We start from the raw sequence: 16,301 nt of genomic DNA, 5'->3' as shown, positions 1-16,301 counted from the left end.
GGTGAGTAGAATGAGCTGATTAGGTTTTCAGTAACGGGAGGGGCAGAGGCAATGAGCAGGGTCAGACTGACAGGAGCAGGAAATGGGCAAAACAAGGGCAGACAGGAGCAGGATCATAACAGGTACTTCATTTTCCCATGAGGCCAACAGACCTTTCTTTTTTTTGTAAAAAAGGTGGCCATGCATACTTTACAGGTGTAACTCACTTATGCATGTAGGTTGTATTATGTCATCATTCATAATGAAATTGCAACAACTGCAGCAATGGCTGAACCACATGATCACTTCAGAAATTATACAGAAGATTTTGTCTTGCATAAAGCACCCGTTTTGAAAAGAATAATGACTACCAATCAACATGGTGTGCGCACACCTTGTTGTAGTGAATTATTAAGATGGTAGCAGCTTTAACTGTTTCAATTAATACTAATCATAAACTCATAGCTTACAGGCACTGAAAATATCCATAATATATGAATTCAGTGTGCTTTGCTGCCTTCATTTTGTACCAAATATTTCTGTTTAAAAACACAAATGCTAATGCAGCTAACAATATAGTAAAATCCCACACAATGCTCACAACAAATTTATCAACAAACGCCTACTTGTAAAATATTTCCAAACCAGGAAGCATGAGAGCAGCTCTAATGTGACACATATCCCTCTTCTGTGACTATTCAAAAGTGGTCGACAAGTTGGAAGAGCTCGCCCATCTGCCTCGAGTTCCAGCAGGCCTGTACGGTTACACTGCTAATCAGTGAGGCTTGGCTGGGTGACAGGGCACCTGATGGCAGAGAGGTCTCAGATAACTCTGTGGCAGTCTGAATGAAGAGGGAACTCAGTGCAACATGAGAGCATAGTGGAAACCTGCTCCCCCATCAGGGATTAGTAGTGCAAATCAGCAGTTGTAAAAGAAATGCTTGTCACCAAGATGTTATCCTTGCTGCTTCGGCACAGGTTTTGCCAAAGAAAAAATCAGTTATTTTAAAAAAGAAAAGTATCATATCTCTCACAAATTTTGTTTAAATAGTTCACATTAAAGAATCAGAAATGCATTTTAAAATGTTAGTTTTACCGAATTTAGTTCTAGTTGACCTCACATGTTGTCATTACTGCAATTATTACTGCAAAGTCTTTTTCAGTTCTTATCAATTTGCAAGCTGAATGATGAATAGTGTCCTTTTGTGTTGTGTCTGGTATGCTTTATCTGACAAAATCAACAATTTATTTAAGAAAAGCCACTAAGTAGTAATGGCTGACGAAGCGGGAAAAAATAATAGGTTTTAAATAAATATATGGCGATATAAAAATAGAAAAAAATTCTAGCAGTTTTAATTTTAATACTTTCATCATTTGTATAGACATGTTTTTAAATAATATTTTAGTCAGAAAAAAAATAAAAAAAAAATATATATAGTGAAATAAACATGCACCTATGGGTCCAGTAGTTCTTCAAGTTAATTTCATTGTTTTGTGATATTAATAATGCTAACAAATTTATATTTTTCTAATTTTGATCTAATTTTGCTTCTGTTTAGCATCGTCATGTTTGCTAGACGACATGACGTATGTCGGGGTAAGGATGGGTGGCCAGACCGTCCAAATTCACAGCCACTTTTTTTCTGGTCTTTCCAGTCTTCCGAGGACCCGGCCCACCTCGACCGGGTAGGCTGGGTCCTTTGGAGGACCCGGCCTGCTGTTTTGGACACAGTCTCAGTAGGGTTGTTTACAGTGCACGCGATTTCTGGTTAGCTTCTTGGCTTAGTCTCCTTCACAGTGGAGCTGGCACACATATGTCGCGGCCAACAAATCCAATATTTTTTTAAAATTTCAGCAGAGGCCACGCCTCCAGCAAGAATCGCTTCTCTAAAGCCGGGAGTCCAGACCCTCATWTGAAGCATAGTGAAGGACAAGGGTCTGGTTTTTACCAGGCTATGTRTGCGGTGCTCAAAACCTWAAGCTASKCTCCATCRTRCCTATTAAAGGTGAGRTTCATGGCCTTTAAAATAAAACTTYGTRATTTTGATCAAAAATAACCTTTWGTCAAATTGGCTAAAACTTTGGGAAAGCTTCAACAGAAAGATAAGAGACAAATGGTTACAGCCTGTAAAAAGAAAAATCTGAATCTGTTTGCCCCACATATTGCCAGAGTCAGGGGAAATCTCTTCTGAAATGTCAGTACTTGTGGTGGTTAGTCTGCTTCAGTTTGAGAGGCAGAGCTCAAACATATCACATAAAGTAAGYAAGAMACTGTWTTTACTAAAAATAAATAAATAAAAACTTTCAAAKTACATCTTCTTTCRTTTTCAAGGCTTTTCATGTAGAGCTTTGAGTTTTCCTGCTAAAACACTTGTTTTGAACTCTGAAAGAACTAAGGGCCACTTGCATGTCCATTATAAGTGTATTTTTTGGCCTTTATCTGTAAGTCTTCCACAGCCACTAAATTAATTTCTCAGAAATATTAACACAGGAGATTATATCATGCTTGAAATGAGAATTTTATATCCCTATTTTCCTGTTGCAGTAAGGAAGCTCTACTTCCCTCTTGTGTGAAATGTTAAATAACTAAGTAGCATCCTCAGCCTGCTTTTTTTCTTACTTGACCACAAATGTTGCGTATGTTAATGAATTAAAAGAATAAATAAGTGTTATCTAATGTGCAGCTTTGGTTTCTAACTGAATATCAATAAGCTTGAAATTGCACTGTGGCAGTGAGTTGTAGATAATATTTTTTGGCAGTCTTGCAGAAAGAAAAAGAAAGAAACAGGGCTGTAGATTTGGCAGTGGGTTTTTACTATTTATTACTGCATTAAAATGTGTCTTGTTCCCCTTGCAAAGACACGATCCTGCTGTATCTTTCCATCTGCTTTGGGATTGCTTTATTATAAACGAGGTCATTTTAGCCCAATCTAAATGGYGTTATGAATTCAGATGTCACTATTAATGTCTTTTCTTTCGTTCTCAGCCCCACGGCTTCTTACTTCTACAACAATGCCTAAACTCTCCCAGCCTCCCGCCTCCAGTCTCTCAGAATCTAATCCTTCTGCTCGTCCCCTCCAGCCAACGCATCGTCTGCCTGACCAACTCCACGTTTCCCAATCTACCTCCCCTTCCATCCTTCCGTATTGCTGCAGCCCCCCTAGGTCTGGGGAAGGATTTATTATTTTTTTGCACTGAATAAAAGAGGGAATCTACTTCTCATCTCTGCAGCTTCAGCTAGTTATCATTACATGCTGACTCTTTGCAGTCATGCCTTGAGGAGAAGTTTAAGCTAGAATCCATATTTGGACAACTAAATGCTTCCTCCTTTGCATTTAACGAGAGTCTAAATCAATCACTTAAGAACACATCTTTGTAATTTATTGGCCAATTAGAACCTYACTATTAAGCTTAGCATRTCCTAAAGGAATGCTTATCACCCATCGGGATTCATGGCAGAGTTTTGGGCTAAAGTCACTCAAGTTTTTACACTATTGTTATGCTGAGTAAGGATGGAGTTAAACACATTTTAATCAAACCTTGATGACATACACACTCGAGCAATATTGTAAGATCTCATGAGATGTGTTAATTTGTAGTATTTCATAGGGATGATATCAGCTACTATCAGATAAAAATTAAAATCAATCTATAAGACTGACAGAAATATATTATTGTTTCAGTGTTGGCTAATGTCYTTTAGCTGTGTTGGCCATCTTTTAATGGGTTGACTCCAAAAATTACTAATGTTCTGTTTATTGATTCATGAGATATTTTGTTAATTGACAGACAAGGTTGAAGCCAACGGCTTATTCCAATGATTTTAGAAACAATGATGCACAGTGTGCCGCACTCAGAGTGTATTTGTGGATGATTAACTACTACAACACCAAATTGTAGCTCGTTTATTGTAAATTTCACAACATTGTTGCCGTTTATGTGATGCCATTTGGCTGTGAGGTTCAAATTGAAGTGTGTTGACAGGAGACTTTAATTGGTTTTGTGTGCAAGATCAAGGTGTATAATTAAAGTAATTTTCATTAAGGCTGCAGTGAGTAACTTTAAGCAAATGTATTTCTTTTACATTTGTTAAAACTGTTGCTATGTCCTGACAGTAGAATGCGAGACAGACCATATGTGGAAAAACTAAAAAAAAAATAAAGCTCCTTTGGCTTTTTGGCTTCTCCCAGTGGTCCTTCTGCCATTTGCAGAAAMATACTGCTCCCAGTCAAAAACAGCCTATCAGAGCCATGAGGAATATGTCTTACCAGTCAATCACATTCCTGTAGCTCACGCCCTTCCCCCGTGCAATACAAACCATCGTTCAAGCCCAAGATTGCCGGGGTGCTACAGCTGTGCTAATGGTGAAGAAAAACGCTATTGTAACCAGAAAGCTGCCAATTTTTGGGAGTTCTGAATGTGCTATATTATCTCAGTGCCCTACTGCTCAATAAGCTGTGCGTTCACAGCAGGCTTTGCTGTGGGGGTAGGAGCTATAGAAGGAGAGCTGTAGCAGAGCGGGGAGCAAGGAGGAGGAACTTGTAAGGTTTTCCTTGTTTAAAGCTTCAGTTTTCCCAGAACTCAGTACTGCAGCTTTAAAACCCATCAAGGATTTCATGAGGACGTTTAGCACTAAGAGTTTGTGTTGGGACTCAGGTTCAGCCACTAGCACATTCAGTGMGAGCTCAATATCTATAAAACTGACTGAGTCACAGACATTTTTATGTTTGATAATTCACTCCATTTCAGATTATTTTTATAGAACCAGTTTACAGCAAAAGTCATCTCAGGACACTATGCAAAACCTTTCACATACTTTATAAAATGCCAGTTAATAAAAGTTCAAATCAGCTGAATTTGATTGACTCCAAAAGTCAATCAATCGTAAGTGTTTATCAGTCATTACTTTCAAGGTGTTTAATTTAAAAAAAAAGTCCACTAGCTCCTTAAGATAATTTGCTAATGCTACAGTCAAACATATTYTGCACAACCAAACASATGCAAAAACATTATTGCTCAGATTTTGCCTTTGGCCAATGCAAAGAAAATACCAGCAGAAGTGGATAAACTGACTTTCTTTTAATGTGGTGGAGGTGTGTTTATATTTTTTTATTGTTTTCAGCTTGAGTTGTGGTATTTTAATAAAGCGCAGATTGATCTCTACAGCACATGCTCTGCTTGGGTATTATAGTGCGTTCTTTGGTTTGAAGCAGAACTAATAAGCAGCTGAACATGTTTTCAGTGTCTGTGTACCAATCAAAGAGCATGTTTAATGGAATAAAATAGAGAAAAAAAAACAAGACACAATGTCTCACTGCCATCTTTTTCTTCTTTTTATTTGTTTTCTTTTTTTAGTTATTTGCACACCCTGAATGCAAATAACTCAGAGAAAAAAAATCAAATGGCTTGTTCTATTACGTAAATGGAATTTGTTGTTTGAAACTGTAGCTTGAGTTCTCTTTAATGTGAGTGAAGTACTACAAAATCTAAGACATTTTTTCCCTTTTCCCCTCAACTTTATGTGCAGTTTATTGCCTTAGAAACTCTACTTCTGAACTGTAATAATCATTTTTTTTCCACTGAAGATATAAGAAAAGCACTATTGCTAAAGGAAAAATAAAATTAAAAAAACAAAACAAAAAAACCCACTTTTTTAGAAGTGATGAAAAGACAAACAGGTTTACATTGTGAAGCTCATTGGTGATATTAGAGTGTTGATGGCTCCTACCTAAGCTTTCCAGTAAAAGGCTTTCTTTTTCTTTGCTGTTTGCTTGAAAAGTGGTTGAATGGTAAAAAGTGCAGGCCGGTTGTATTGATCGGAGCTGTGTGGCAGAGGCAGGCCCGTTCTGCTGTATCAGTGCTTTCCTGACTTTTACGAGAGGCACTCCTGTGTGTTTGTGTGTGTATGTGAGAGGTGGTGTGGGGGGTGGGGGGTGAGACAGGACGAACGCACAGAAGGAGTCATCTTTCTATTGTGAATCGGTGGTAAGTAGCCATTAGTAAACTGATCTTTGGATGAGGAAATTTAATGGTCTCCTAACTGTATTTACAAGCCATTTAATTTGATAAAGGGTGTGATCTCCAATGATTTATTGTGTGCCGCTTTGCTCCTCTTCTCGCAACCAAATTCAGGAATTCATCAGTATGTCTATTCATTCGTTTGCACATTTTTTTTAAATTTTTGATCAAAACGCATCAGCATGAATCAATAAAAGCAGCTACAATAACATATTTTAATGCTTGCAAAGTATCATTTCAGTGTTCTGTTTTGTCCTTTTGTGTTAGCTTTATTCATAGCCTCTTAGGAGTTTGGCAAAATAGTGAAAATACTGTCTGGTTGTTTGCAGGATTAAACACAAGATGCCAAGCATCGAGAATGTTAAAATATGGGAGAAGGAAAGGACCTTACTGGGTCTACTGATTAGTGCACCAATCATTGCCATCAGAATTCATTTGCTGGGGACYTATTTAGAAAATGAAACCGCTGTCTGACTAATGATTATAATAACAGCAATAAAAAWTTGTTTTATGCACTCAGTTCTCACACCACCCTCTACAGCTCATTTTTAATCACATTCGGATCTGGAGTCATAAATTTAAGTAGGTATTATTTGTTTGCTTTAAAATATTGTTCATAATTCCTTTACAATAGGGTTAAATAGTTGAAATGGCAAAAAATAAAAATAAAAAAAACTATATACTATTACATTATTACTTGCATTTGCACACAGTCTTCATATGAATATATATATATATATATTTTTTTTATTTTGAAACAAATGAAAATAAAGCCATTCAAGATTGATACCAGGGTGTTTCGTATTGAAGACAAGCAGGTTTTGGAATTGCTGTTGAGTCTAAAACGGAAGCGGTCAGCAAAAAACAAAAATCAAAATCAAATGCACTGTGTGGTGTTTGTTGGGGTAAAAAACAAAAAAACAAAAAACGTTCACCGATATTTTGAGACCAAACTTGGTCTTTATCAGGATCATTGTTTGCTCCAGGAAAGAAAGCAATTTGCATCACAACTTGACAATAAGATGGCAATGCGGTGTGATGATGATATGGTGTTATGAATATAATAAAAGAGTGTTATGTACTTTAAAAAGTACCTAGCAAGAAAGAATGTTTAGCTGGTAATAATATGGTTTTAGGAATGTAATATATACTATTATGTTGTTACAAAAGTTTTAGCTATGTATTTACCTGGCAAAGAATGATTTTATAATAATAGCAACATATTTGGTAAAACTGGAATTATTTGTCTACATTATATATTATAGTCTATCTATATTGACTATATTGTAWTGGCCCTGTGATGGACTTGCAACCTGCCCAGTGTGTGTGCAGTTTGTGCCACACCCCTCTCACAGCATCTGCTTGATATGGGTAGTGACTCTTATGACCCTGAAAGGAAGAAGTGGGTTAAGATATTGGATGGATGAATGAATGGACATGATATTATCTAATTGTGACTTTGGAAATAACACAAGAGTAACTTCCCATTGCATTTTATTATCCCACTCTTAACACACTATTCCCATGATATTTCAAAGTTGTAATGTAAAGTGCTACCAATGTGTTTTCACAAATTTTATAAAGTACAAGTAGATATGGCCGCATGGTGGCTCAGTTGGTATAACTGTTGTCTCACAGCAAGATGGATGCCAAACCGAATCCCGGCTGGGGACCTTTCTGAGTAGTGTTTGCTTGTTCTCTCTGTACATGTGGGTTTCCAGTTTGAGTGAGAGAGTGAATGGTTGTTTGTCTCATTTATCAATGTGTCCCTGTAATGGACTTGAGACCTGTCCAGGATGTACCCCACCCATCGAGCAGTGACTGCATGACATGGGCACCAGTGGTCCCCATGACCCTCAAAGGGAGACATGGGGAAAATATAATGGATGAAAAGACAAGTAGATTCACATTTTTTTTTTGATTTGTGACAGGTTAATGTATTGTAATGTGCAAATACCTTGAGGCATTTTGCATCCAAGCTGTCAGACTGCATGATTGTGAGAATTATTATTTCACTCTTTTTCAGTCTAGTACTTGCCAACTTTCAGAGGCATATTTGCTTGTTTTGTCTGAGCTACATGAATCTATTCTGAGTTATTTTGCCATGAGAAGGTTTCTAAGATCAGGGGTTGAACCAGTCCTGTGTTCACACAGATCAGTCAACTTGGCATAAAAAGAGAAAAAAAATTCTACCAAATCTAATGCTCTGTGACAAACATGGAATGTCATTTTAGCACCAACAAGGTAATCCCCAAAGAGCTATTGGGTGAAAAGCCAACATGAAGTAAATTATCAACTGTAAAATGATGCACATGTCAGGTTTAATGCCAGGATGTTGATGGATTTTTTTTCTTCTATTTCAGAAAGACATGACTTTTTATTGTGTTCAGTTGCCAGTGAAAGTTTTAATAGGTTTGGCCCTTCTTTTGTCCCCAACTTGTCCAGGTTTTTTTTTTTTTTTTTTTCTTAAGCATACACTGCACAATATGCAGTCATGTCCAGCTTCAATGACTGGCAGAAAATTAGAAAAAAAAAATTGAAAGACTAAAACTTCAAAAATTCTGGAGAACTATTGATCAAGATTACTTTTAGAAATGACAAAAAAAGTCTGGCTCCTTGAAAAGAAAATATAAAGAATTTAGGGTGGTTTAAAACTTTTACACAGTACTTTYTGTACCCACCAAAATTCTTTATCAGAGTTTAAAAAAAAAAAGAAATACTGTTGAATAACTTGTGTTTGTCCTGCAAAATATCTACTTCAGATTTTATTTTTCTAAACTAAAAGTATCAGTAGGTTCATTTGAGTTGTTTAAATGTATTGTTCTTTTTTATCCAAATACGTCTGATGATGAAATCTGGAAAATACCTTACTTTGTTATTTCTGTAGCTGCATATTTGCCTTTCGTTATTACAGAAATAAATAACCTCTTCTCTTTATATATTTATATCTTATGTAATATTCAGAAAAATAATAGAGCAAAAGACTATTTAATATTTAAATGTGTTTAATATTTGATGTTATTTTCTAACTTTTGGAGAGTGAACTTTATAGAGACAGAAATATTCAGACACAAATCTTAAATTGTGTGCGATTTAAGGTGGAACAGGGACCCATCAACCACCAAGAAAATGTAATTGGAAAGTATGGTTTGAGGAAAATGTTTTTCTTGGTGATAAAAAAGTATATTTTTGACATCTCTCTGCTTTCAGCATCCCCATCGCAGAGTGACCTTTTCCACCACCAACCCTGTGCAGGACATGCAGGATGCCTCCCAGCACAGCTACTATGACAGCGGCTTGGAGGAGTCGGAGACTCCCAGCAGTAAATCATCATCTGGCCCTCGCATCGGACCCCTCACCCTGCCGGAGGACCATTACGAGAGAACCACCCCAGATGGCAGCATCGGAGAAACAGAGCACCCAGAAAACGGTACAGTGACAATACTGCATTTGGCAAACTGGCAAATATTTTAAGGAATCTTGCTGAATGTAGCCACTCATTTCAAGATGGCTGCCATAGCTGACTTTGGCAACCATCCTGAGTTATAGACATTAAAACACATCTATAACTCAACCAGTTTCATATATATTGACCTGACATTTGGTGTGTTAGCAGCCGAGATGGATCCCCAACACATATCCTGAGCAGTAACACATTGCACAAGATGTTTGTTTTTCTTTATGTTAATTATTTGAAGTCAARGCTGTGTTATTTTTAAAGTTTAATCAAATTATATATTTTGCCAACATGATATCTTACAATYCGCTGGCATGGAAGGTGATGGGTGAAACACAGTCATTCAATAAATCTCCAATACTTTAATTTGAATGTAAATGTCTGTAATAMATTCTTTGCATGTTTAATATTTGGTAATATAGGCATTTGTGTTGGATTTTGCTCAGTGCCCATTTTGGACTGAAGTCACTGTTTCACCTGTGGCATTGACTTATTGCATGCGTTTGTCGTTGACTGTGTGAAATATTGTCCGTTGTTAAGGAGATTTGTGCTTGTGGGAATATGTGTGTATGTGTGTGTGTGTGTGTGTGTGAGAGTGTGGGCTGGTGCAAGCAGTGCCTCCATCCCCCTCATCAGCAGGTCTCCTGTCAGACATCCTTAATGACCCTCTCTCACAAGTGCGCTAATTAAAAAAAAAKCCAACTAATGGAGCATTTGCCCTCTAAATAAATCTGAACCATGACATCTGAGCAGGCAACACTATGTTTGCTCTGAGTATTTCCCTGCCTCAAGGTGGACGCAAGTTAAACAGAAGCTTAGGTCTGCAGGTGCTGGGATTTCTACACACAGTAATCAATTCACAGGCTGACAAAAATAAAATAAAATCCCAACTACCACTATAAGGTGATTAAAATGATAATTATGGTATTTTAAAAAGAAAAAAATAATTATTTATTTTTTGGATTGCCATTAAAGATGGGAAACAATGTACTGTATGTGCCTGAGTCTGTGTATGTCTTTATTTGTCTATCTGTTAGCAAATTATTACAAACCAGTGGACGGGTTTTTTTGAACTCTGAGAAAGTAATCATTGGATGTACATCTTTAAGTGATTGCATTTGGAGTCAACTTGTTTCACAAGGATCACCACAGCCTAATCTCCAACACATATAAGACATCAACATTTTTTTTTGTTTGTTTTGTGTGCTGATGGACCAGCTAARGGTTAGTCTGAGCATTATCAAAACCTAAGCCTGTTTATATCCTTTCAAAACAATTTTGTTAAAAAAATAAATACAATAAAAAACTTTGTGATTCATGCAAACAATTTATTATGCATYTTTACATTACCATACATTTTGTTTTGTTTGCATAGAAATCTGTACTTTTCTTGCAAGTGTAAATAATGGTGGCACCAGTTAACACTTCTTGTGCAGCATGCAGCACAGGAATATTGTAATGCTTCTGCTGGCGTAACTGTGTAACGTTAATCTAATGGTGATGTAAATTAGCATAAAAATGGTTGCATACTTTTTGTATGATTTTTTTTAATTGGTGTTTTAAAATGTCAGAAATGTATATTAGTCTTGGCGTTGCTATGACTAGCTGTTAGCTTGTTGATCCTGACAGAAAAAAAATAAAAATAAAAACTCTAACCTGAGCTTTGTCAAAGGCTGTATGCTGTCTTGGTCCTTTGTGGACTGCAAAAACCAGAACAAAGAGACCCTTACCTAAGTCTTGTCACTTATCAACTGTAACATATTAATATTTTAATAATATAAATTGACAAAATGAGCATAGAAGCAATAGAATAAGGAACCCACCAGACAAGCTTGGTTATTTAGTCAAACAAGTGTGTTTACAATCATTTCTGACCAGAATAATATTAAAAAAGCCTAATTGCTTTAAACATTCAACTTTTGTACTGCCAGTTTCTTTTTATTTAAAACTTTACTTCAGACTCTKGCTTTGTCTGAAGCAAAATAATCACCTGGCTGGACCGCGATGCATCTTTAGATAGAGTCAGCTAGGAAGGATAAACAAAACCTGTACCTTAAATTGAGAAAAAAGGAGGTTGCATTTGTCGGGCGCAGTTGGAGGAGCCTTTAAATTTGGACTTTGGCACATCGCTATGACATAATCAGCCTTCGAATTTGGCCTTTGAAGACTGAAAACATCCAATCAGCTTTAATACAAAACTAGTATTAATTGATCAAAAACATTCCTGCTGTTTTTAAAAATAGAATAAAAACAGTGTCAATATACATGCTGGTATTTCAGTGTTTTTCAACACCTTGCCCTTCCTATTATAATTGTATCTCGTTAATTTGTTGCTTCAATAGGGTCTGCATCTCAACAACATATYCATTTTAAAAGTAGTTTCAGATTATCTAAGAATAGACAGAAGTGAAGGTCAACATTGACGCAAAAGTTAAAGAGAAGGCGAAAAAGTTACACAAACATATTGTCATCCTGACTGTGCTGTGCGTGTTAAGTAGAAAATAATATATATTTATATTTTTAAACAACGAGCTATAAAAGCCTATTGTGGGATCAAAGGCTAAAATGTGTCACTGTCACGCTATAACAGCAGATGACAACGTTCTATTATTAGTAAAGCATCTTGCATTGTGATACGTTGAGTGTTTATTTGACAGCTGGGTTGGGTCTCATTAGTTAGTTTATTCATCTCTATTGGAAATGTTTGTGTSAATTAGTGACATCATTCTTCAAAAATGCAGTTGGCTGTAGGTATGCAGAATGAGATGAGTCTTGCCAATACTGCCTTTCTGCCTGGCCCTTCAGAGGTCAGGGATTGCTTAACAGCCCATTAAAAATATTTAGTCATTTCATATACAGATTGGATGGTCACCAAGGAGCTGGTAGCTGACCATTTTCAATTTTCATTTTTTTCTTCTTTTTTTTCTGGTGCACATCGGGTGGAGAATGCATGCATTTTTTCTCCTTTGTTTCTGTTGTTGTGGCTGTTTATTGTGCTATTCCCATCTGTAAAACACTATTTTTTGAGAGACAGGGAGCTTTTTGTTGTCAGCAGCAGGAGAGCAAGATAGTGAAAGGAGATGGAGCAGTTAAAGAATGAAAAGGTGGCACAAGATGAGCAGGATGCACGTGTGTGTGGCAGGGGTTAGGGGTTGGTATGTATGTGAGGTTTCGACTAGGAATGATGACTGTGAGAGAGCCTCTGACAAAGAAGCAAAACCCACAAGATGCAGAAGACGAGCACACAGGACAGGGAGATGCAAAGATAAACTGCAAACCAAGGAGAGACCTAATTAAAATGTGACTTCCACCTTTGGGAGATAACAGACAGCCCACATAAAATGAAAGATTAGAAAGAAAAAAAATCAAATGAGACACTGGAATTCCTCCCCACATCCACCTGAATCGTGACATGAAGTCTTTTTTAGGCATTTGAGTGGCAGAGTGACAGCTTGTACCAGCGCAAAGCTTTATTCATTGCAGTAAAGATGACTGACAAGCAAAAAATGGGGAGGTGAGCACGATGTGTCACTCCATTAAAGTTGGATAAAACGCAATATATGAACCCTAGACTGTCAGCTTTTGCATCACTGGGCTCCAGAAATATTGACATGGATGTGTATTTTGTCATATAAGTGGGATTTTGACAGTAGGGAATCTACATTTTGAGAGATTGTTGGTGTTTTACAGTGTAATAAAAAATGATGCACTTCAGAATCCATTTCAGCTTTGTTGTTTTAAAAAACTTATCCTTTGCAGTCAGGCTTTTTTTAAACTATGTTAAATCAGACGATTGGTCTCTAGTCTACTATGGCATGCCCCTATTAAAATATTATTTGCAGATGTGGTTTATTAGTTGAATACATTATTGGTTATAACTTTCTGAGATTTTTCAGCATCAGATGTTGCTGTGCATTTGGTGTATTTTGAATATTGTTGCAGATTGTACTTTGACCTTGGTTTCTTGAACTGGGTAGCTTAAAAGAAAGTGTGTGTATGGTTTATAATGGTCTTGCAGCTTCATTGAAGCAGACATTAACATATTCCTTATGGTTCTTGGCTCGGGCAGTAAGAGTATATTCCAACTACAGTAATAAAATCTTTTGATATATGACATAGATGCAGCCTGATATGCAGCAATTAATTTCTGGAGTTGTTTATGTATGTCTGTGTGTTTGTGTGTGTGCGTAAGCAGCTGCTCCCTCCTCCCGCTTTTCCTAATTCTTATCTTCGGGCCATTAGAGTGCACTCCATTTCAGTTTCCCCATGTTTATTTTTCACTCTTATTCTTATGCTTTTGGTATGAAGAACTGTGTAACCAATGCATCCGCTCGTCCTTGTGTGTGCACACCACTGCATACGTGCATGTGTTTGCAGCAAAAGGAATTGCATCTCAACCCAAATCCCTAAATCATTTTGATTGGAGTGCTATTTTACTTTAATAGACTCTGATGGTAATCAGTGAGCTCTGTAATTCCCTTTAAATTGATTGCTTCACGCAACGTGCACACTGTTTATATATGTCTGCTGGGTGTCAAGATTTATGACTCGTCATGAACCAAGATCACATCAGACAAAGACCAGCGACTGGTCTTTGTCTTCATTTTCTGTCCCTCTGCTGTGTTTCCGACAACTGCATTCAGATTTCTCTGTGTTTTAAACTATAATTTAGCAGATTTTATTTTTAATAGCATAATTGTAAGACACCATAAAATTGTTTCTATATGAAAAAGGTATTAGTTACACAAAGCGATAAGGCAGTTTAGTCATCTTTTAATCCTGGGGCTGACTTGATTTGATTTGCCACATAGCTGTTAATTCCCTTTCATCACTTATGTATCTAAAAGAATGTGTCATGTAACTAGTAATATAAATAGCCTACTTTAATCTTCCCTAAACTCTGAGCTTGACAAGGAACCAAGATGCACACCCCACTTCCATCTCGTTGGGATCACAAGTGTCGACCAACATTTTTGTCATGTCCAGCTTAACACTGACAATAATCACTTTTCCTGAGATCAGTGGTTAGTTGTCTTGGCTGTGATATGAGAACTAGCAGTCATATTGGTGCACTGAAGACAGGTACTAGCATGCACACACTTGTGCACACACACAAACTCAATTGACCACAGATGGAAGAATTTTGATGTGGCCGCTTGCCCAGCATGAGGTCTCCCTGTGTCTTCCTCTGTGCGGACTCACTGCCATATGGGCTATTGAGAAGGGTGAGTTAAAATGGAATAAATGGCATTTGCATGATAATGAGGTTCTTTAGTTATGCCGTCTGATTTTCCTGCCTTAGATCTCACAAATGATGCTAATATCTCAGTGTATATATATATATATATATATATATATATATATATATATATATATATTGTCTGTTTGAAGTTGCATCGGGGGTTTTCACACTTGCCATGGTGATGTCAAAAAGGGTACTGTCATTTTAACCACACAGATTAAACATCACATTTTCCCCATGACTAGCTTGTTTGTGTGTACAAAGCTTGAGAAATTAATATAACGCATAAGGACCTAAAGGAGGATGTTGTGAAGACTGAAAGGCAAAATGTCAAACAAATGGGCCTTGTTTTCCTTTGAGTGCCAACTTGGGCATCTGCCTGGATGCTGGTACAGCATGCTGATGCAGAGGTGTGGGTTTTCTCCAACAGAGGTCATTTTGCCCTGTCAGTGTGCCTCCCTCTTAGTGCTTTAGAGCAAGCCTGAACCAGCACTGTGGCCTCTGCCAGCAACCACAGYATCTGCCATAACCAGGAGACCAGACAAGTTGTCAAAATTACGTCCTAAAAGTCATCCTTTCACGTAAACTGTAGTAATGTGTAGTGCTTTTAATACCACAGTCATTCCAGCTTTATGCTTTGCTCGAATTAGTTGTTTCTGTTGGTTAATGACCGATTTGTTTATAGTTCTGTTTCAAAGCGAATAGGTCACTGGAAAATCCTAACTGGAGCAGAATGAAATTCTCTAACCCAAATTAAGCGTTGACACTGTAGATGGTGGTAAACTATAACCCTTTAACAAATTACTTTATGGGACAATGCAGTTGAATCCAGTGGCACTGATGATGTGTCAACATGTCATCGCTTTGAATGTGTCTACATTTCCCTTCGCCCAATTTGATACCAAAAATGTGCTTTCGCTCGTGTGATCACCAACAATGAGAGCGAGGCACTCAACCCAAGCTTTGACCGGTGTTTGTGAAACGACTTCAGACAGGCCGGAACCTCTGAAAGGGGGTCACATGACGTGCTCTCACACCCCCGGCCATTAGCTACAACAAAGTCTGGAATTGGCTTATTGTCTTTRGGATTGAACTGAATTATGGTGTGGCAGAGATTGCAGCCAAATGTGAAATTGAAATGGAACAAGAGTAGAAGTCCCATTATCCCAATAAATCTAGCCCTTGCTTTTCATTTCATACTTTTACACATAAAAGTGATTTCTGTGCAGTTTCATCACTGTGTCCAGCTGACAAAGACCATAGCAAAAAAGCAGAAAAAAATGTGTTATTTTTTTCTTAAACTTTATTTTTTGCATTTGTGCAGCCCATGTGTTGCCTTAATTGCTCTATTAATATTCATATTTTCAACCTTGTTTCATCCTTTAGACAATTTTTGCACTTAATCTTGTCCCATTGTGTATTTTTGTAACCCAAATATAATGTTGAAATATTGCTTTGAAAAAAAAAGTGAAACTGAAAAATCTTTACCCCCCCCCCAAATTTTGAAACATATACAATACACATTTTCCAGTGTCATTTCTAGAGATCTTTACAAGACACTCATGTCCTTTTGAAGAGGACATAACATGGATGAAAACTCCGATA

At 37.1% G+C, this 16,301-nt stretch overlaps 1 protein-coding gene across 1 annotated transcript in view; it reads left to right on the top strand.

Annotated features, from left to right (window-relative positions):
• pcdh1a (protocadherin 1a) overlaps positions 1 to 16,301 on the top strand; it is a 101,379-nt gene that overhangs the window by 70,312 nt on the left and 14,766 nt on the right. Inside the window, 1 exon segment of the mRNA XM_014011011.1 lies at positions 9,208 to 9,427. Coding sequence (XP_013866465.1) covers positions 9,208 to 9,427 — 220 coding nt within the window.

This window comes from Austrofundulus limnaeus, unplaced genomic scaffold, assembly GCF_001266775.1.
Source record: "Austrofundulus limnaeus strain Quisiro unplaced genomic scaffold, Austrofundulus_limnaeus-1.0 Scaffold76, whole genome shotgun sequence".
Classification (NCBI taxonomy): domain Eukaryota; kingdom Metazoa; phylum Chordata; class Actinopteri; order Cyprinodontiformes; family Rivulidae; genus Austrofundulus; species Austrofundulus limnaeus.
Note: the sequence above shows the minus strand (reverse complement) of the source record. Positions and strands in the feature narration are given on the sequence as shown.